This window comes from Delphinus delphis, chromosome X (genome assembly GCF_949987515.2).
Source record: "Delphinus delphis chromosome X, mDelDel1.2, whole genome shotgun sequence".
NCBI lineage: Eukaryota > Metazoa > Chordata > Mammalia > Artiodactyla > Delphinidae > Delphinus > Delphinus delphis.
In genome coordinates this window covers 85,117,207-85,133,123 of record NC_082704.1, presented here as the reverse complement: position 1 = coordinate 85,133,123, position 15,917 = coordinate 85,117,207, and the positions used below count along the sequence as shown (strand labels likewise).

The 15,917-nt window shown below is 54.7% G+C and overlaps 2 protein-coding genes across 4 annotated transcripts in view; both read right to left on the bottom strand.

Moving 5' to 3' along the window:
* OTUD5 (OTU deubiquitinase 5) overlaps positions 1–4,327 on the bottom strand; it is a 28,417-nt gene extending 24,090 nt beyond the window's left edge. For 2 of the 3 annotated variants that reach the window (XM_060002410.1, XM_060002412.1), the window contains exon 1: positions 2,974–4,327. In XM_060002410.1, the coding sequence (XP_059858393.1) occupies positions 2,974–3,564 (591 nt within the window). In that variant the 5' untranslated portion in view covers positions 3,565–4,327. The remainder of the gene's footprint in view (positions 1–2,973) is intronic. The other variant, XM_060002411.1, reaches the window with a different exon arrangement.
* A 3,725-nt stretch (positions 4,328–8,052) lies between these two features.
* On the bottom strand, positions 8,053–13,265 carry KCND1 (potassium voltage-gated channel subfamily D member 1). The gene is made up of 6 exons (XM_060001782.1): positions 12,145–13,265; positions 10,263–10,425; positions 10,077–10,160; positions 9,890–9,988; positions 9,368–9,618; positions 8,053–8,281 (listed from the first exon to the last, which is right to left on the bottom strand). Exons 1-6 carry the CDS (start codon positions 13,263–13,265, stop codon positions 8,053–8,055), a joined length of 1,947 nt encoding a protein of 648 aa, XP_059857765.1.
* Positions 13,266–15,917: the final 2,652 nt, after the last annotated feature.

Below are 15,917 nucleotides of genomic sequence, written 5' to 3'. Positions count from 1 at the left end.
AGACACCTACTGTTCCCTGTCACCTCCAGGCCCAAAGGGCTTTGGTGTGAGCTCCCTAAAATCCCAAAGCTAAACAATACCTCACCAGCTCCTTACCTGACCAAAGAGAAAACTGTGGCCCAGAGAGCACAGGCAGAACTATTCTGCTTCATCCAGAAAAGCCCCATCAGAGCCAGGGTGGGAACCCAGGCATCCTGGCTTCAGTGTCAGGTCCACCCTCTCCCACCACTTCAGCACACGGGCCCCCTTCACAAAATGCTCTGTGGCGTCCTCAAGCTCAGGACGCTCTCAAGCCATTCTTTTCAGAGGGGAGACTCTCGGCAAGGCAGCCATACCTGGGAAAGGAAACCCCTGACAACACCACCTTCCTAGCACTGGGACCCCCAGGGTGTCAAAAGGGCTCCTAAAGGCAGTAGATACAGTAACAGCACCAGGACAGACAATAAGTCTGAGTAGTCACAAGGACCAGATTCACCATCTGGGCTCCCTCTCAACAACTCCCCTCTTTCCCAAGGATCTAATTGGCCTCCGGGTTACAAATGCCCCCAGTGACGGTTCAGGACTAAGCCTAGGGCTGCAGGAAGAATCTCCCCTCTTTTCATCCCCAAGTTCAACCAGGTGAAGCAAAAAGAAGCATCTTCTTCCTCCCTTTGTCCCAAGAAGTGGGAGGACATGAAGCCTCTCCTCCGTCATTGGGAAGGGAAGGTATCATGCAACCACAGAGCTTTACTTCCATGTTCTTATGGGAACAATTACAAGGGAGGGACTCCTAGCCCAGGAGATGCAAAGGGGATGTAAGGAGGTGTCTTTCTAGTCACCATGGCAGCACATGACTTTCTCTCTGTTCCTGGGACTCCTCGTTTCTGTGGAGAAGGAAAGGCACACTTTACTGCAACCAGTGAGAAGAAATAACTCCTGGTCCTCACCCTGGCAGATGATTTATCCTGCCTGGAGAAGTAGTAATGCATGGAAAGGGAACAAGAACAGGAGCTCAAAACCAGGCCCTGGCCCTGGCCCCCGTGAAGTACACACCTGAACCAAGAGGGAGAGGAATGTGGGTGGAGAATTTCCTGCAGTGGGGATGTCCCAAACCCCTTCCCTGTCTGTGGGAAGAAAAAAGCTTATTGAAAGAAATTCAGGAAGCTCAGAATATTTCCCTGATCCAGGAAATTAGAAGCATAGCTGGGTCAGGGAGAGACTCAACACATCTCCTAGCTCTTGAGGGTAGGCCTCAGTCCTCATGTCCCCAGTACCTGACACCTTTCTCACAGAAAGTAAGGAGAACTTCCTAGCCTGAGCAGGCTCAGGTAGGCAGTTCTTATGACTGTGAAAAGCATCCAGGTCCTTCTGTCCAATGGGGGAGGCCTCAGGCCACATTGGGGAGGACTTCCCGTCCCTCTCCCTGGTGAGAAAGGATTGCCTGGTTGGGGAGAAGGGAGGGGAGGAGGAGCCTCATACCCAAGGGGGGAGCTCAAGCCCCTCCCTAAGGTGAAGGATCTCTTGTCCCAGAGGGGAAGCTCAGGCCCCTGCGAGGAGGCTCAGACTCTTTCCCCCAGAATCCCACCTTACCCATGTCCCCAAGAGTAATGAGCAGCCCGCAGGACTTAGTTCAAAGTGGAAGGGGGGCTTAGGCTCAAGTCCCCAAGGCATGAAATCTTATGCCCCCAAAAGGCCTCTAAAACTGGGGTACACGTATGCTGAGAGAAAGTTCAAACTCATGAGGGGAGATGCGGAACCCTATTCCCCAGGGACTCTACCCATGCCCCAAGGGAAGGGTCTCAGGGCTCAAATCTGGTCAGGGGAGACCTCCTGCTCCTGAGGAGTACCTTAAGTTCCTTGAGGGGGAAGCTTGGACCTCACCTCTAGAGACACACTGGCCACTGGGGTATGTATGCATCTCTTGTCCTTGAGGGAAAGCTCAAGAGTCCTTGGCACAGTGTCTCAGATGCCCAAAGAGAATTCTCAGACCACTCCCTGAGGAGAAAAGTCCCCTAAAGACCTCTGTGGAGGGGTATCAGTCTCCTGAAGAGGCTTCAGACCCAGTCTCTGAAAGCCCCAGTCCATAAGCAGGGGCAATCCTAGGTTCCAGTATCCGAAACAGTGAGTCCTATTTTCTTGAAGAAAGGTTCAGGCCTGGTGCTGGGGGGGCGGGTGTCTAGACCTTAAAAATAGCTTAAGCTCCTAGAGAGAAATTCAGACTCTTGTCTCCAAAGAGGTCTCAGACCTCTTTGAGAAAGCACAGACCCTTGTCACTTAGAAGGGGATGAATCTCATGTACCCTAGTAGACTTTCTGGTCCCAGGGTGTTGGTTTTGACCCTTGTTCCCATAGGGAAGGGGATCTTAGGGGGGTATGTATGTGTGTGTGTCAGGCCCTTGACTTCTAGAAGAGGGAGTCTCAGACCCCACTGCTGCATGGTCCTGTGCTGTATCCCCCTGAGAAAGAGAAGGGGGTTGTCCTATATAGAGTGTCTCAGACCCCTGAAACGGTTTTGGTATCTTGGGGACACTCATATCTCTGAGATCTCCACCTTACTTGTATTCCCTGGAGAAGAAGCCTTAAACTCTTATCCCAGAGGAGAAGAAATCTCAAGTCACTGAACACAGACCAAGGTCCTCTGGAGAGTCGTGAGACTCCCCTCTCAGGAGGCATTCCATCTTGCCTGTCTCTCCTGGGGAGTTCCTACCTATTGGCCCTACACGAAGAGGTCCCTGGGCCCAGAATGACAACTACGGCCCTAGGAGACATCACAGACCCCACTTTTAAGTCCTCCATCTTATCTGGGGCCTCTAACCCCAAGTCCTTGGCGGGAGAAATAGGGTCTCTCACACCCCCACTACCAGAGAAAAGAGTGCCAGTCTCAGAGAGAAGACAAAGGCCCCTTGGAGCGATCTCAAATAGCCTTCCTTGGGTCCCTACGCAGTCTGGGCATCCCGTCCACCACACCCAGTCACCCGTCACCCCCCGCCCATACCTGCTCGACGGTGGCGGGGTCCATGGCCTCGATGCGCGCTGCAGCCGCTTCATACTCATCCTCACTGTTGTAACCTGCGCCGACCTCCTCCCGCTCAGGACTGGCCCCGCCAACCGCGCCAACCCCAGGGGCTTGACGCCGCCGCTTGCTGTGACCCGGCCCAGAGCAGCAGCCGCCCACGCCCACGGCACTGCCCACGCCCACCACCACGCCCGCCGCGCCCACGCCCGTTGCTGTAGCACCCAACGCGTCACCGGGACCGCCGCCGGGACCGCCGGGGCCCCCGCAAGGAGGAGGAGAGGCCTGCTGTGGCCGGGGTCCCGCCACGGCGCCAGGCTGCACGGCCAGCGCCCAGCGATGGAGGGCACCCGGTGGCCCCGGGAGCGGGCCCTGAGGCGGTGGCGAGGCTCGAGGACGGGTGCCGACTCCCGAGTCACGGTCACGATCGCTGCCACCCACACCCGTGCCGCCGCCGCCCACGCCTACACCCCCGCCGCGGCGAGGCGCCGGGGGCAGCGGCCCGGGCGGCGGCGGCTCGTTGGCGGGGTCGGCGTCGGGAGGCGGTGGTTTCTTTTTGGGGAGAATAGTCATGGCGGCACCGCCGAGTACCCCCCACCAAACTCGGCGCGGGGCACGCCGGGAGAGGACCCGGATGAGGGGGGCTACAGTGGTGCGCGAAGCACGACGGGATCGCCGGGCCCCGGATAAAGAGATCGAGGCACCGGTTTTCGAACGTCGGCGGCGCGCGGGTCACGCGGCCGGAGAACCCGGATGTGAAGTCCAAGATGAAGGCACCGCGGCGAGCTTGTCGTAGCCTTCTCTCCAAGCCCAGCAAGTTTATTGCTATGCTCGTTCCGGCCTTCGGCTTCAAAGGAAACAGAACCAAAACAAGCACCTCTTCGCCCCGCCCCCTCGCAGGTTCTTGAACTACCGGGTGGGGCCCGGGGCGTTGCGCAGGCGCGCCGGGGCGCAGCCCCGCCTCTCGCTCGGAAGTACGTGGGCAAAATCTTCGCCGCCGCCACAACAATTGAGGGCACCAACCAATCGAAGCGGTTGCGTGGGTCCTCGATGATGCCCACGAGCCAATCAGAAGCGAACGATCGCCCTCCCCTGCCCTCTGTCTCAGATTTCAGTCAAAGTCGGCACCCTTGTTCCTTGCCTTTCCTCTTCGTCCCGTCGTGCTCTTGTCTCCCCGAGGCTCTGACTCGCAGGCGGGGGCACTGCAACAGGACAGCGTGGCCTGCCCCGTGCACGAGTTTTTAAATCGCCTCCCTTCCGGGCTTCCAACTTGGCCCCAGTCAGCCGGACTGACTGGAAAATATCAACACTCCCAGAGGTTAGCTAGCCCCTGAAGCATCACTTCCGTTTCCACCCACCAGAAATCCGCCTCCGGTAGAGAGGCGGGCACAGCTTCACCCTGGCAACAGGCCGGGTTCTGCAGTGATTGGTTAAGACATGCCACCACTCAAGTCGAACGGGCCAACCTTGGGACAGACATGCACCATTGGGACAGTGGGTGTTTGGGAAGCAGACACGCCCACTCTGGCACCGGCGCACCGCTGCCCTCATGTTGACCTCCCCGCCCCTGTGGCTAGCGCGCAGGCGCGGCACAGCCTTTCCCCACCCCCACAAGTCCCCCCAATGGTGTTTACCTGAATCGAGCAAAGTTTGTAAACCAGCTCTGTCAGCAACCAGCGTCTCGCAATAAGGTTGGTAAAATTCCTGCTACTGAACGGATGGAGAGCTACAAGCTAATCCTAGCTGTGCCCCTTCTGAGTGATATCTGGCAAGTCATTTAACACCCACCCCATCCTCAATTTCTACTTCTCTGTAAAATGGCAATGATAATCCCAATTTAAGGATCAGAAGTTAATGCTTGCAAAGCGTCTGGTGCTGTGCCTGGCATCTAGTAAGTGCTCAATAAATTAGTCTGCACTGCAGTGCAGTGGAAAGAATCCCAGGCTTTGGAGTCAGGAAGACCTCAGTCCCAGGCACGGTGGACCATTACCAACTGTATGACCTTGAGGAGGTCATTGTGTCTCAAATTTGAGGTTACCCATGTGTAAAACGGGAATGATAATGCCTGCCCAGACTACCTCAGGGAGTAGTTATGGAGTTGAGATGAGCTCATGAACCGAGAAGTTGTTGTGAGAGGTGAGGGCTCCCTGCCAGTCTTAAGAGCCAAGCCATATACAGGCCATCAGAAAGCTCTTCTGAGTGCCACCTAAACGTCTCCCTTCAGATGCCAACCCTAGTTGAAGTTCTTTCCTGAAGGGTGTTGGTAATAAACAGACTATGGTGGTGTTTTCCGCTCTTGAGACTTAATGGGAGGAGAAGACTCACGTTTACTGGGCTTACTGTGTTTAGGACACTGTGCCAAATGCCTGTGTACATTATCACATTGAATCTTCTCAGGACCATCTCACTTGATCCATGTATCCCACTCCCTACTCAATATTTGTCCAGCACTACACATCTAAAACTGAACTTATGATAATAATTGTAGTCAACCTTCACCAAGTACTCACTATGTGCCTGTTACTGTGTGCTCAACAGCTTTGATGTTCCCTTTGACAGTGAATGAATGGCACCCCCTCCAGCCTTTGCCCAAGGCAGAAACCTGGGAGTCAACCCTGACTGCTCCCTCTTCCTCAACTCCCACATACCTGTCAATCCTAAATCTTGCCAGTCCTATCTCTGAAATCTCTTGACTTTCCAACTCTTACTGCCACTATCCCGTCTAAGCCACTATCACCTGCCAACTCGGCAACTGCAAAAGCCTCCTCACTGTTCTTCCTCCCTCCAGGACTGGTTCTCTATAACCCACTCCCCACAGCCAGAATAATCCTTCTGAAATACAAAACTAGCGATGACTTTCCTGTTTATAAGCCTTTAGAGGTCCCCATTATCCTTAGGATGAAGTCCACATCTGTATCATAGCTTCAAAGGCCTTTTGTGATCTGGCCTACTTCTACATCCTCACCCTCGTCACAGTCTCACACTCTCCTCACTAGCTGTGCTGAACCCCTTCAGTTTCCCAAGGCCCTGAGCTGGCGCTCTAACCTCCAGGCCATTGCACATGCTGTTCCCTCTGCCTAAAACATTTTCACTCTTTTGTCTTTTGCCTGGCTAACTTCAGCTCATTGTTCGGCCAGGTTAGGTTCTCTTGCCATCTATATGCTTCTGTAATCCACTAATCTTGGTTCTACTACACTATATTGTAATTGCTTAATTGCCTTCCATGCTCACCTCTGTAGATCAGAGATGATGTCTACTTTGCCCATTTTTGTACCCCTAGGGCTAGCACATGATATGCAGTTAATAAATATTTGGTGAATGGATGAATGATTATTTCACAGATTAGCAACCTGAGGCAAGAGAAGATAAGTGATTCTCTCACCCAGGGACTGGAATCCAGGTCAACCTGAATCCAAGGTCTGTCTTCTCTGTGCTCCACAGAGCTCAGTTACACTAGTCTAGTATATCCAGTAGTCCAGAAGAGAGAATACAGGTAGGGGACATCCACAGGGAAGGGGAATTCGCCAAACTGAGAGATGCTTTTCATCAGGGTTCAGTTCAGAGCTGTTTGCTGTCAGGAAGCCTGGGTTCAAGTCTCCTCTAACCAAGCGTGTGCTGCTTTGGGTCTCAGTTTCCCCATCTGTGAGTGAGGGGGCTAGAGCAGATTATGTCCATGGGGCATGTCTCAGGACCTCCTAGCCTACGTCACTGGCTGCAGATTCACCTCTTCGACCACCCTCTTTCATTTCTCCTAGATCCCCATCTTCCAAAACACACCAGCAACCATCCACCTCCCATACCTTTCCCCTAACAGCCCTTCTACTAGTTAAAAGGAATTGAAATTGGAGTATTTTCAACCCCTCCAGCCCAACCCAGCCCCCAAACCCACAGAGCCAGGAGGTGCTCATCCTTGTCTCTCCTCTCAGGTTTTATTGACTGATGGAAACTACATCTTTGTCAGCCACCAGCTCCACAGGGACAGTGCTGGGGACAGGGAACCTGAGATGATGCCAGATTTCAGCCTGAGAGCAGACAGAGTTCCTGAAGGTGACCGAAGAGGGAGAAGAGAGAGGGATATGTGAAAAGGCATTGTGGGGGAGGAGGAGGAGATCAAGAAGTTCCTCCTGCCTCCTCCAGCTCCCAGAGCTCAGGAACAACCCAGGCCTCAGCCCCTGCCACTTCTGGACTCCTGCCCAAGAACATGGAATCAGCCCATGATCTCCAAACACAGCCCAGCTCTCGCCAGCTGCCAGGCTTTTATCTCAGCCAGTCCAGACTCCAGCCCAACCCAGGAAGGAAGCAAGCCAGAGAAGAGAGAAGGAGGAGTAGTTAGAGGTGGCCCCTATGATTAGGGCAGATGTAAATATTGCAGCAAACTGGGCAGAGGCTTTGCATAATGTCACGGCAGCAGCTGCTATTGCTAGAGTTTGCTGGGGGCCCAGTGGAGGACGGGGTTGCGGGGGACCCATTTCCAGCAGCCAGGGAAGGGGGGTGGTGTTTGTGCTATCTGTGTGTGTTGGGAAAGGCAGCCTGACCCCTGAACCAAGGTCACTGCTGAGGCCACAGCCCATGAAGCCTGTGGTTGCATTCCAAGCTTCGGAATTTGAGAGTTGTTGGGCCCGGTGGAGGGTGGGGACTTCTTCTAGAGGCCAGATCAGAAGTGAGGGTTCTCTTCTATGAACCCCCAAACCTCCACAGCTCAGCCAGAGAGAAGAGGAAGTTTCACCTCTTCTTCTTGGGCCAGAACTCCTGAGGGGAGGAGCATGCAGGAGGCCCGCTTGGGTAGAGGGGCCAGTCCCAGTGTGCTGGGGCAAGGAGGCTAGGGGCCTGAGGAAGCCCAGTGCTTCACCTCCCACAGGGAAAACTGTCTGGGGTGGGGGAAGTTTCCCTTTCCCTGGCTATTTCCCCACCAGGTGGGCCATTCCATGAAACTCCATTGCATAGTTCTCAGTGGGGGGCAGAAGGGGTCCCCAGGCTGCCCTTCTCTGCGTCCCCAAAATATGGCTTTGGAAGGGAGCCCCCAGGAATTGGGAGAGTGCTCTGGATGGGCAGGCCCGTCCCTCATAGGGAAGAGATCTTGACAGTCTCGGGAAGGAGGCAAGGGGTACCCAGGCTGGAGTTCCTGAGGGTGCTGCTGGCCCCACTGCCACCACCGCCAGGGGAGGAAGGTTGGCTCTCATCTGGGGTGTTGGCAGGAGGGGTGGGGATACTGATGATGGCAGCCACGAAGTCCCGGCTGTCGCAGTTCAAGTCAAGGCTGTCATGGGGCTTGGCATTGAGGCTTGAGCGGCTGTGGATAAGGGTGGGAAGATGGAAGGTTCTTTAAAAGTTATTTTAATACTTGCCACGGCGATCATGACATTTACTGAGTGCCTACTAGGTCCCTGGCACTGTGCTAAATGCTTCCCCTGCACCCTTAATTATGGTGGTGCAGAGTGAGGGCTCTGGAGTCAAATAGTCCTGATGCCACCTCAACCACTCTAAACCTCTCTTCTCTCATCTGTAGCATGGGAATAACAATGTTTTCTTCCTCACAGAGATGTTGTGGAGATTAAATAAGATAATAAATGATACAAAATGCTCAGAGTAGTGTCTGCAACATAATGAGCACACACATAAAAGTGTTATCTATTGTGCTTACTCCTTGCAGTGCCAGAGTCCTCACAACAGTCTACTGTAAGATCTACACAATCTGGTCCTTTCTGTTCCTTTCTGATTTTACCTCCTACCACTCTCCCCCTCACTCACTCCACTCTACTTACAGAAGCTTCCTGGCTGTGTCTCTAACATGCAGACCCATTCCTGCCTCAGGGCCTTTGCACAGGCTGTTTGCTCTGCCTGGAAAGCTCTCCCTCTAGGTATCCACGTGGCTCATTCCCTCTCCTTCTTCAGATCTCAGCTCAGATGTCACCTCAGCAAAACCTTCCCCGACCACACTGTTAAAACTGCATCACACCCTGTTCTACACTCTCTATCCCCCATCCCTGATTTATTTTTCTCCTTGGCACTTAACACACTGCATCATCTGTGTATTTGTTTTTTAACTGTCTCATCTCACTAGAATAGAAGTTCCATAAGGTCAGGATTTCTGTCTGTTCTATTCACTGCCAAAACTGAACTAAACTCCTAAACTAAAGTGAATTCCAAAATGCCCCAAATTGTGCCTAGCATACAGGAGATGCTCAATAAATGTTTATTGGAAGTACAAATGAAAAATGAGGAGTTCCAGACAAGATAAGCCCAAGCTTCCAGCATGGAGGAGTTTGGGTTTGAGCTTGACTTGCTAGGAGGCCTGGAGTCATGAAATCTCAGACCCCTTGGTCCAAGCTCTGAGCTTCCCCGGGAGAGGGGTTGCACAGCAGGTCAGCATGCTTACCTCTGAGGGGCAGGGCTCCTCTGCAGCCCTGCCAGCGTGTCCAGCTCCTGCATGCTGCCATGGCTGACCGAGGCAGTGGAGTTGGCAAGGCGGATGGCACGGCGCTTGGCTCTGCGGGGGCAGCAAGAGGATAGCAGGCTGCCAGGCCCCACTGGCTGGGAGGACACGGAAGTGCTGCGGCTGGTGCGGCCACCCAGCGAGACAGCGCCCAGGGCCTCACTGAAGGTTAGCTCATCCGTGAACTCATGGCACTGTGGGCAGAAGGGAGGCATGGTCACAGGGCACCACAAGGAAGCTGACCTCACCCCCAAGCTTTTGCTTAGGCCATTCCTTCCTTTCTGTAAGTCGCTCTCTCTTCCCTTCCCTTGCCCATCCTTCAAGGCTCAGCTCTACTGGGGCCTCTTCCGGGAAGCCCTGTGTGATTTCCACAATTAGTAGTGAGCCTCCCATCCCAGGAGGGAGCTGGCTTGCTGGCAAAGGGACCCCCTTCATTCTGCCACACCACCTCTCATTAGGCCTCACCGTTGTCTTCTCTAGACAATGCAGCAAGTGGTGATGTTGCTGCTCAAAAGCAGAACGGTTCCTGACACACGGCGCCTGTTCTTCCCCACTGCTGCTGTCCTGGAGTGGATAGAGCAGAGGGATGAGGTCAGCACCTTCCTCCTCCCGTCACTGCTCACCTCCCACCCCAATCCAGGCCCCTCTCCACCTCAAGACCCCCGTTCTGCTTGTACTGCAGGAAGGCGTTGGTGGTACCACTCTTTGCCAACCGGATCCTTGCCAAGCGCACCTTCTACAGAGAGAGGAGGAGATAGAAGGTCAGGTAGGCAAACATAAGAGTAGACTGGCTTGGGGTGTGGGGAATAGGAGGTACTCAGATGGAAGGCGCAGTTACCTGCTGTGCTCGGCGCTTGTCAGCACGCTGGTTCTGGTGGTAGATGCGGCTAAAGTTGGACACAATGACTGGCACAGGCAGAGCAATGACCAAGACGCCACTGAGTGAACAGATGGATCCGAAAATCTTGCCAGCAATGGTGCTGGGCACCATGTCTCCGTAGCTGGGGCCGGGGGAGGTAAGCCAAGGTCAAGAAAAATACCCACCCACCCCTCAGTCCCCGACTGCATCCCATCCAACTTGACTCACTCTGCGACCCTGGCCAGGCACTCAAACTCTCTGGTCTCAGTTTCTTGCTCTGCAAAAATTGGGGAATGACCTCTCTGGCCACCAGTGGGGGTCAAATGAGAAATGGGCCCTCAGCCCCTACTATCTGCTGCCCCCATCCAAGCCATGCACCGGGCATCTGAGTCAGCTGGAAATCTATTAATACCAAGCATAGGGGGGAAGGAGGAAGTCAGAGGCAGTAAATATAGCCTCCCGGAGAGAGAGTCCCACCACCACAAACCAGCTAAGGGGCTCTGAGTCCTGGGAGCAGTGCTCTGTTGGTTTTGCTTGTGTCTGTCTTACCTTCTCTAGGTAGCACCCCATCTTATTCCCCCAGGGGAAGCCTTGAAACTGTCCTCATATTAAAAAATAGGGGGGGAGCCTTGAAACTCCTCCCTCCCTTCCTCCATACCACCCCCCCTCCCATGGAGATGGAGCAGAGCCAATCTTACCAACTTGTTTGGTTGGGGGTGGGGGGAGTGAAGCTCAGCAAGGTTCCATAACTGATTTGCTCAAAATCACACAGCATACTCTTGTTCTAACCACAGGACCAATCAGATCCCCTCCAAAGAAACGCAGCCTCTGCAGTCTTCAGCTTCTAGGCCTTTGCCCCCACCCCCTCCCCCAGGATGCCTCTTCCTTATTTCTTTACTTTGACTCATTTAAAAGTCTCTCCAACTTGGCCATTTCTGGCTCTGTGATGTATCATCTCTGACTGTGTCCTCAACTATGAGACATCCTCCCAGGGTTGTTGTGAGGACTGAATAGGATAAAAGGACATCAAAATACCCAGTTCCAACCTGTTCTCAGTGCTTAGTATTTGTCAATACAATCCTGAAACTCCAACCAGAGTTAATTTCTACTTCTTAGAAACCTCAAATCAATTTTTCTGTTCTACTACTAAGGTCCTGAGTAATCCCAATGTATCCGTTCAACAGATACTGAGCAGCAACTGCATACCTAATCCCAGTGATAGGAATTTAGAAAAGGACCACAGTTATCTGCCCTAGACAGTGTCTTTAAGAACAACATGAGTTTGGTGATTTCATTTGATGCGTTTATCCCATTTCCTCTCAAGGACTGGCAGTAAAAAAAAAAAAAATGATGCCGAAAATATCTTGTTCTGGGGAAACATCAAGGAATCACGGAGCCACAGAGGTAGTGCCCCACACAGCAGATGAATCTAAAGGGTTGGGAGACGTGGGTCCTCAAGATGGAAAAAGGGGTGATAGAAAGCGAATATCTATTTATCCTGCACCAGAAACATTCAGATAACTTTCATAACCATGATGTCACTGAATCCCCTCTGGATGTTGAAGTGATCATCATTTCTCATTTTGCAGAGGGGAAAACTAGCCCAGAGAAAACAAGGTCAACAGAAAGAGTGCAGCTAAGACCATCGTTGAACCCAAGTCTCCTGACCTGAAAATTAAGGCATTGTCAGAGCTGGGAGGGATTTGGAGATTAATCCAACTCCCTCACTTTTTAAAGATGACCAAATTGAAGTTCAAATAGAGAGAGAGAGAGAGATCATTTATCTAACCTTTTTAATTTTACAGAAAAGGTGAGTGTAATTGACTGATCGGGCAGCTCCCCACACAGGGTCTGCACTCACCCAAGTGTGGTCATGGTGACAATGGTATACCAGAAGGCCGCGGGTATGCTAGTAAAGTTGGTCTTGTTTGTGCCCTTCTCGGCATAAAACATAACAGTGGCGAAGATGATGATGGCCATGGTAAGGGAAAAGAGGAGAAAGCCCAGCTCAGAGGCACAGCTCTTGAGTGTGTAGCCCAGAATCCGCAAGCCCTGTGAGTGCCTGGAGAACTTGAAGATACGGAACACCCGGAACACCCGCAGGGTGACAAAGGCGCCCGAGACATCTTCGTTCTTGGGCACGAGGAGCCCGATGTAGTAGGGCAGGATGGCCACCACGTCGATGAGGCTCATTACACTCCGCAGGAAGCGGCAACGGCTAGGGGCCGCGAACAGCCGCAGAAGGTATTCACCTGTGAATATGAGTACACAGGCCGTGTCCATGCAGAAAAAGGCCAGCGGGAAGCGCTCGCCACAGGGCTGCTCCCTCGGGGGCCGCCGTGCAGGGCCGCGGCACGGAATGGTCTCAACCACGTTGGCGATGACCGACACAGCGATGAAAAAGCCGGTAACGTAGTAGAAAACGAGGGCTGCGGTGCTCGTGTGTGGGTTCTCGAAGGCCCGCCAGAGCTGCTGCCGCAGGGAGCTGCCAGCCGGCAGGGATGGGCCGTCCCCGGCCTGCTCGGCCTCCTCGTCCTCCGCCAGGCGCTCGGCGTTCTCCTTCTTGCGGTCCCGGTACTCTTCGAGGCAGCAGTCGCCCACGAGCTCAGGCACCAGGCCATAGAAGGCCAGCTCTTCGTCAAAGGCCTGGATGCACTCCTGCCGTGGGCAGTGCAGTCGGCCCGTGCGGTAGAAGTTGAGCACGTGCCGGAACATGTCTGGGTCGCGATCAAAGAAGTACTCGCCTGAGTCGGCGTCATAGAAGAATTCCTTTTCTGAACTGCCCAGCAGAGTGTCTGGGTAGCGGTCGAGCGTGTTCTTCCAGGTCTCAAAGCGCCGTCCGCTCACGTTCACCACCAGAACCTCATCCCCTCGAGTTGCCTTCACCCCCGGCGCGGGGGGCAGGGGCTGCTGGGCCAGGGGCAGCCAGCCCACCGCGGCCGCCCGTGCAAAAGGCAGCCATGTGGCCACGCCTGCTGCCATCCTGCCGCGCCCCAGGCCCACGGAGACTTGTGGGGGAGGGGTTGGACTTTAGGAGAATGTGGCTGTCTCCAGGATGGTGGAGGCTTGGAGAGGCCCTGGGCCACTCGCACAAGGAAACTGGGGGTGTCTAGAGAGGCCAAGAGGAACCGGGAGGAGGACCTAGAGAGATGGGCAAGGGCTTGGGGGACATGTAGAGGGTCTAAGAGGGACCAGGGCGATGTCTTGAGGGAGTGAGAAGGGGCTAGGGGACATGGAGAGGAGCAGAAGAGGAGCGTCTAGAGGTGCCAAAAAGGATCCGAGGGAGTGTTTAGAGACTGAGATGATTCTAGAGGGGTCAGCACTGCCTGAGAGGTATCTGGGGGTGTCTAGAATGAAGCAAGAAACACTGGGGAGTTGTCCACACTCTCAAGAGTTCTGAGGGAAGGAAGAAGGGACTGGAACCGCTTAGTGGGGTTGGAGAGGGGATCGGGGCATCCGGAGGGGTAGAAATGGAACCAGAGGTGTTTGCAAGAGGCTGAGAGTGTCTGGAGGGGGATTCTGAAGGAACTGAGAGAGGTGAGGAGGGTTGTCCAAACTCTCAAGACTTCTGGGGAGAAGATAAGGGGGTTGGAGCCCCTTCGTGGATCTAGGAAAGGGGGTGGTGCATCTAAGGGGTGGCTACAGAGCCAGGAGTTTGTAAAGAGGCTGAGAGGTGTCTTGGGAGTGCCTAGAGCTGCCAAGAATAGCCTGGGGGTGGGGTGTCCACACTCTACAGGAGTTCTGGGGAAGGAAGGAGAGGTGGGGCCCCCTAGCGGGGCTGGAGAAGGAGGTGGGGTATCTAAAGGGTTAGATGGGGCCAGGTTATTTTTCAGAGGCTGAGAGGTGTCTGGTAGAGAAGGGTATCCAGGGGGGCTGAGAAAGCCTGGTCCACCCTCTCAAGAGTTCAGGGGGTAGGGAAGGGACCTGGAGAACCCCTCAGGGCTGGGACTCAACTGGAAGGAAGTTGGGCATAGCCCCAGAGCATCCAGAGAATCAAAAAAGACTAAGATAAGAGGAAGACGGGGTCCCCCTCAAAATGGGTTGGAGGGCAGGGTGGGGTGTTGAAAGGGAGTTGGGTGTGTCTGCAGGGAGGGGGGCTCCTGGGCCTTACAGGAGCCCAGGAAGGCCGGGATCAGGCTGCGTCCCACTGTTGGGGGCTGGTCTGGGGAAACCACACCCCGAGGGGCTGGTGGTATGTGCTGGGCAGCGGCAGAAGCAGCAGCGGCAGCAGGACGTGAGGAGGAAGAGGAGAAGCCAGGCCTGGGAGAGAAGGCAGCACAGGCAGGAGGAGGGGGCTGGGTCCCTGGAAGGAGGCTTGGAAGGACAAGGTCCAGTAGGACTGTCCCAGGATGGGCTAGGGCCTGGGGGCTGGACCAGGGAAGGACAAGGACAGCACTGTTGGTGGTCCCCTCCCCCTCCCCATAGGGCCGTCCTCACCTGTGTCCCCGCTGCAGCAGCAGCAACAGCGGTGGGGCTGGGGGTACCAAACACCGGAGCTCCTGCCCCACTCTGCAGAGCTGCCCAAGTTCTCCACCTCCTCTGGCTCTCTCTCCCCGCCCCTCTGAGCTTGCCGGGAGATGGAGAGGCAGGGAGGGGCCTCGTGGCTCCCAGAGCCCCCTCCCCTAGGACTGCCTGAGAGGGACCCTGGGGAGACTCCGCCTCCTACAAAGCTGGTTGGGCCTCAGTCGCGTCATCTGGAAAATGGGGGTGGCAGGGAGTTTTGCCAATTCTCCCCACCTCCTTCCTGGACTCCCCCCTCTTCCTGCCCAGATCCTACCCCCTCTGCCCCCAGGGGCCCCCACCCCCACCCGTCTGAATCAGCAGCACTTAGCAGATCCGATCGATGGGGAGGCGTCTGTTAATGGCCCCAGAGCGGGGAGTGCCACGGGGAATGATGCAGCGCTGTGTCCCCTCCCTGCCCCCTAGGCTGAAGAAGGGGGGGTGGGGGAAAACTGGTGGGGGGGTGTTTTTCTAGAGGCCAGGCCCCCAAAGCTGCTCCCCAGTGGTGCTGGAGGGGTTAGAGTCCTGCTCTAACCAAGATTGCTGCCGTGGGACTGGAGCACTGTCCTGTTTGCGGATGTGAAACGTCGTGGAGGGGGGGCGGTAAGGGGAGTACAGATGGGGACAAGCCAGGTCCCACCTCCATAGCAGGTTCTCCCCCAGGCAGGCCCCACTCTGAGGTGCAGTCTCCATCATCTGTCCACATCCAGGAGCCTCAAATCATGCCTCCTCCGCTAGAGGGCTCTGCTCCTGGGTAGCAAGAGCACTGGGTACCAAGTGCCTCAGGCATGGGTGGGTTCAAGCCCCAGCTGTGCCACTGACTTATGTCCTTGAGCAAGTGACTTGCATTGTTTTTCTCTTTGTCGGATGGAGAGTTACCCCAGCTTGATAGTGTCTTTGGGAGCAATAAATGGAGTGATGTGAAAGGGGCATGGCACACAGAGGACGCCTTACCTTTAACAATTAAAGGTGTGTGGTGATGGGGGAGCAGTAATGCAGGGCCAATTTTTGCCTTTCAATGGACTTATCCATCCATGTAATCCTCCATTTGCTCATCACACTCCTGATTTGTCCATTTGCCCATCCCTCCTCCCACCCACCACCCACTTATCCATCCATTCTCCCCCTCACACA

Bases quoted from the DNA above. Each gene is read 5' to 3' on its own strand.
- KCND1 (XM_060001782.1), bottom strand. From the start codon at position 13,265: ATGGCAGCAGGCGTGGCCACATGGCTGCCTTTTGCACGGGCGGCCGCG. The intron at 10,161-10,262 runs GTAACTGCGCCT...CTCTCTCTGTAG, and splicing joins ACAAGCGCCGAGCACAGCAG to AAGGTGCGCTTGGCAAGGAT. The intron at 8,282-9,367 runs GTAAGCATGCTG...CCTTATCCACAG, and splicing joins AGGAGCCCTGCCCCTCAGAG to CCGCTCAAGCCTCAATGCCA.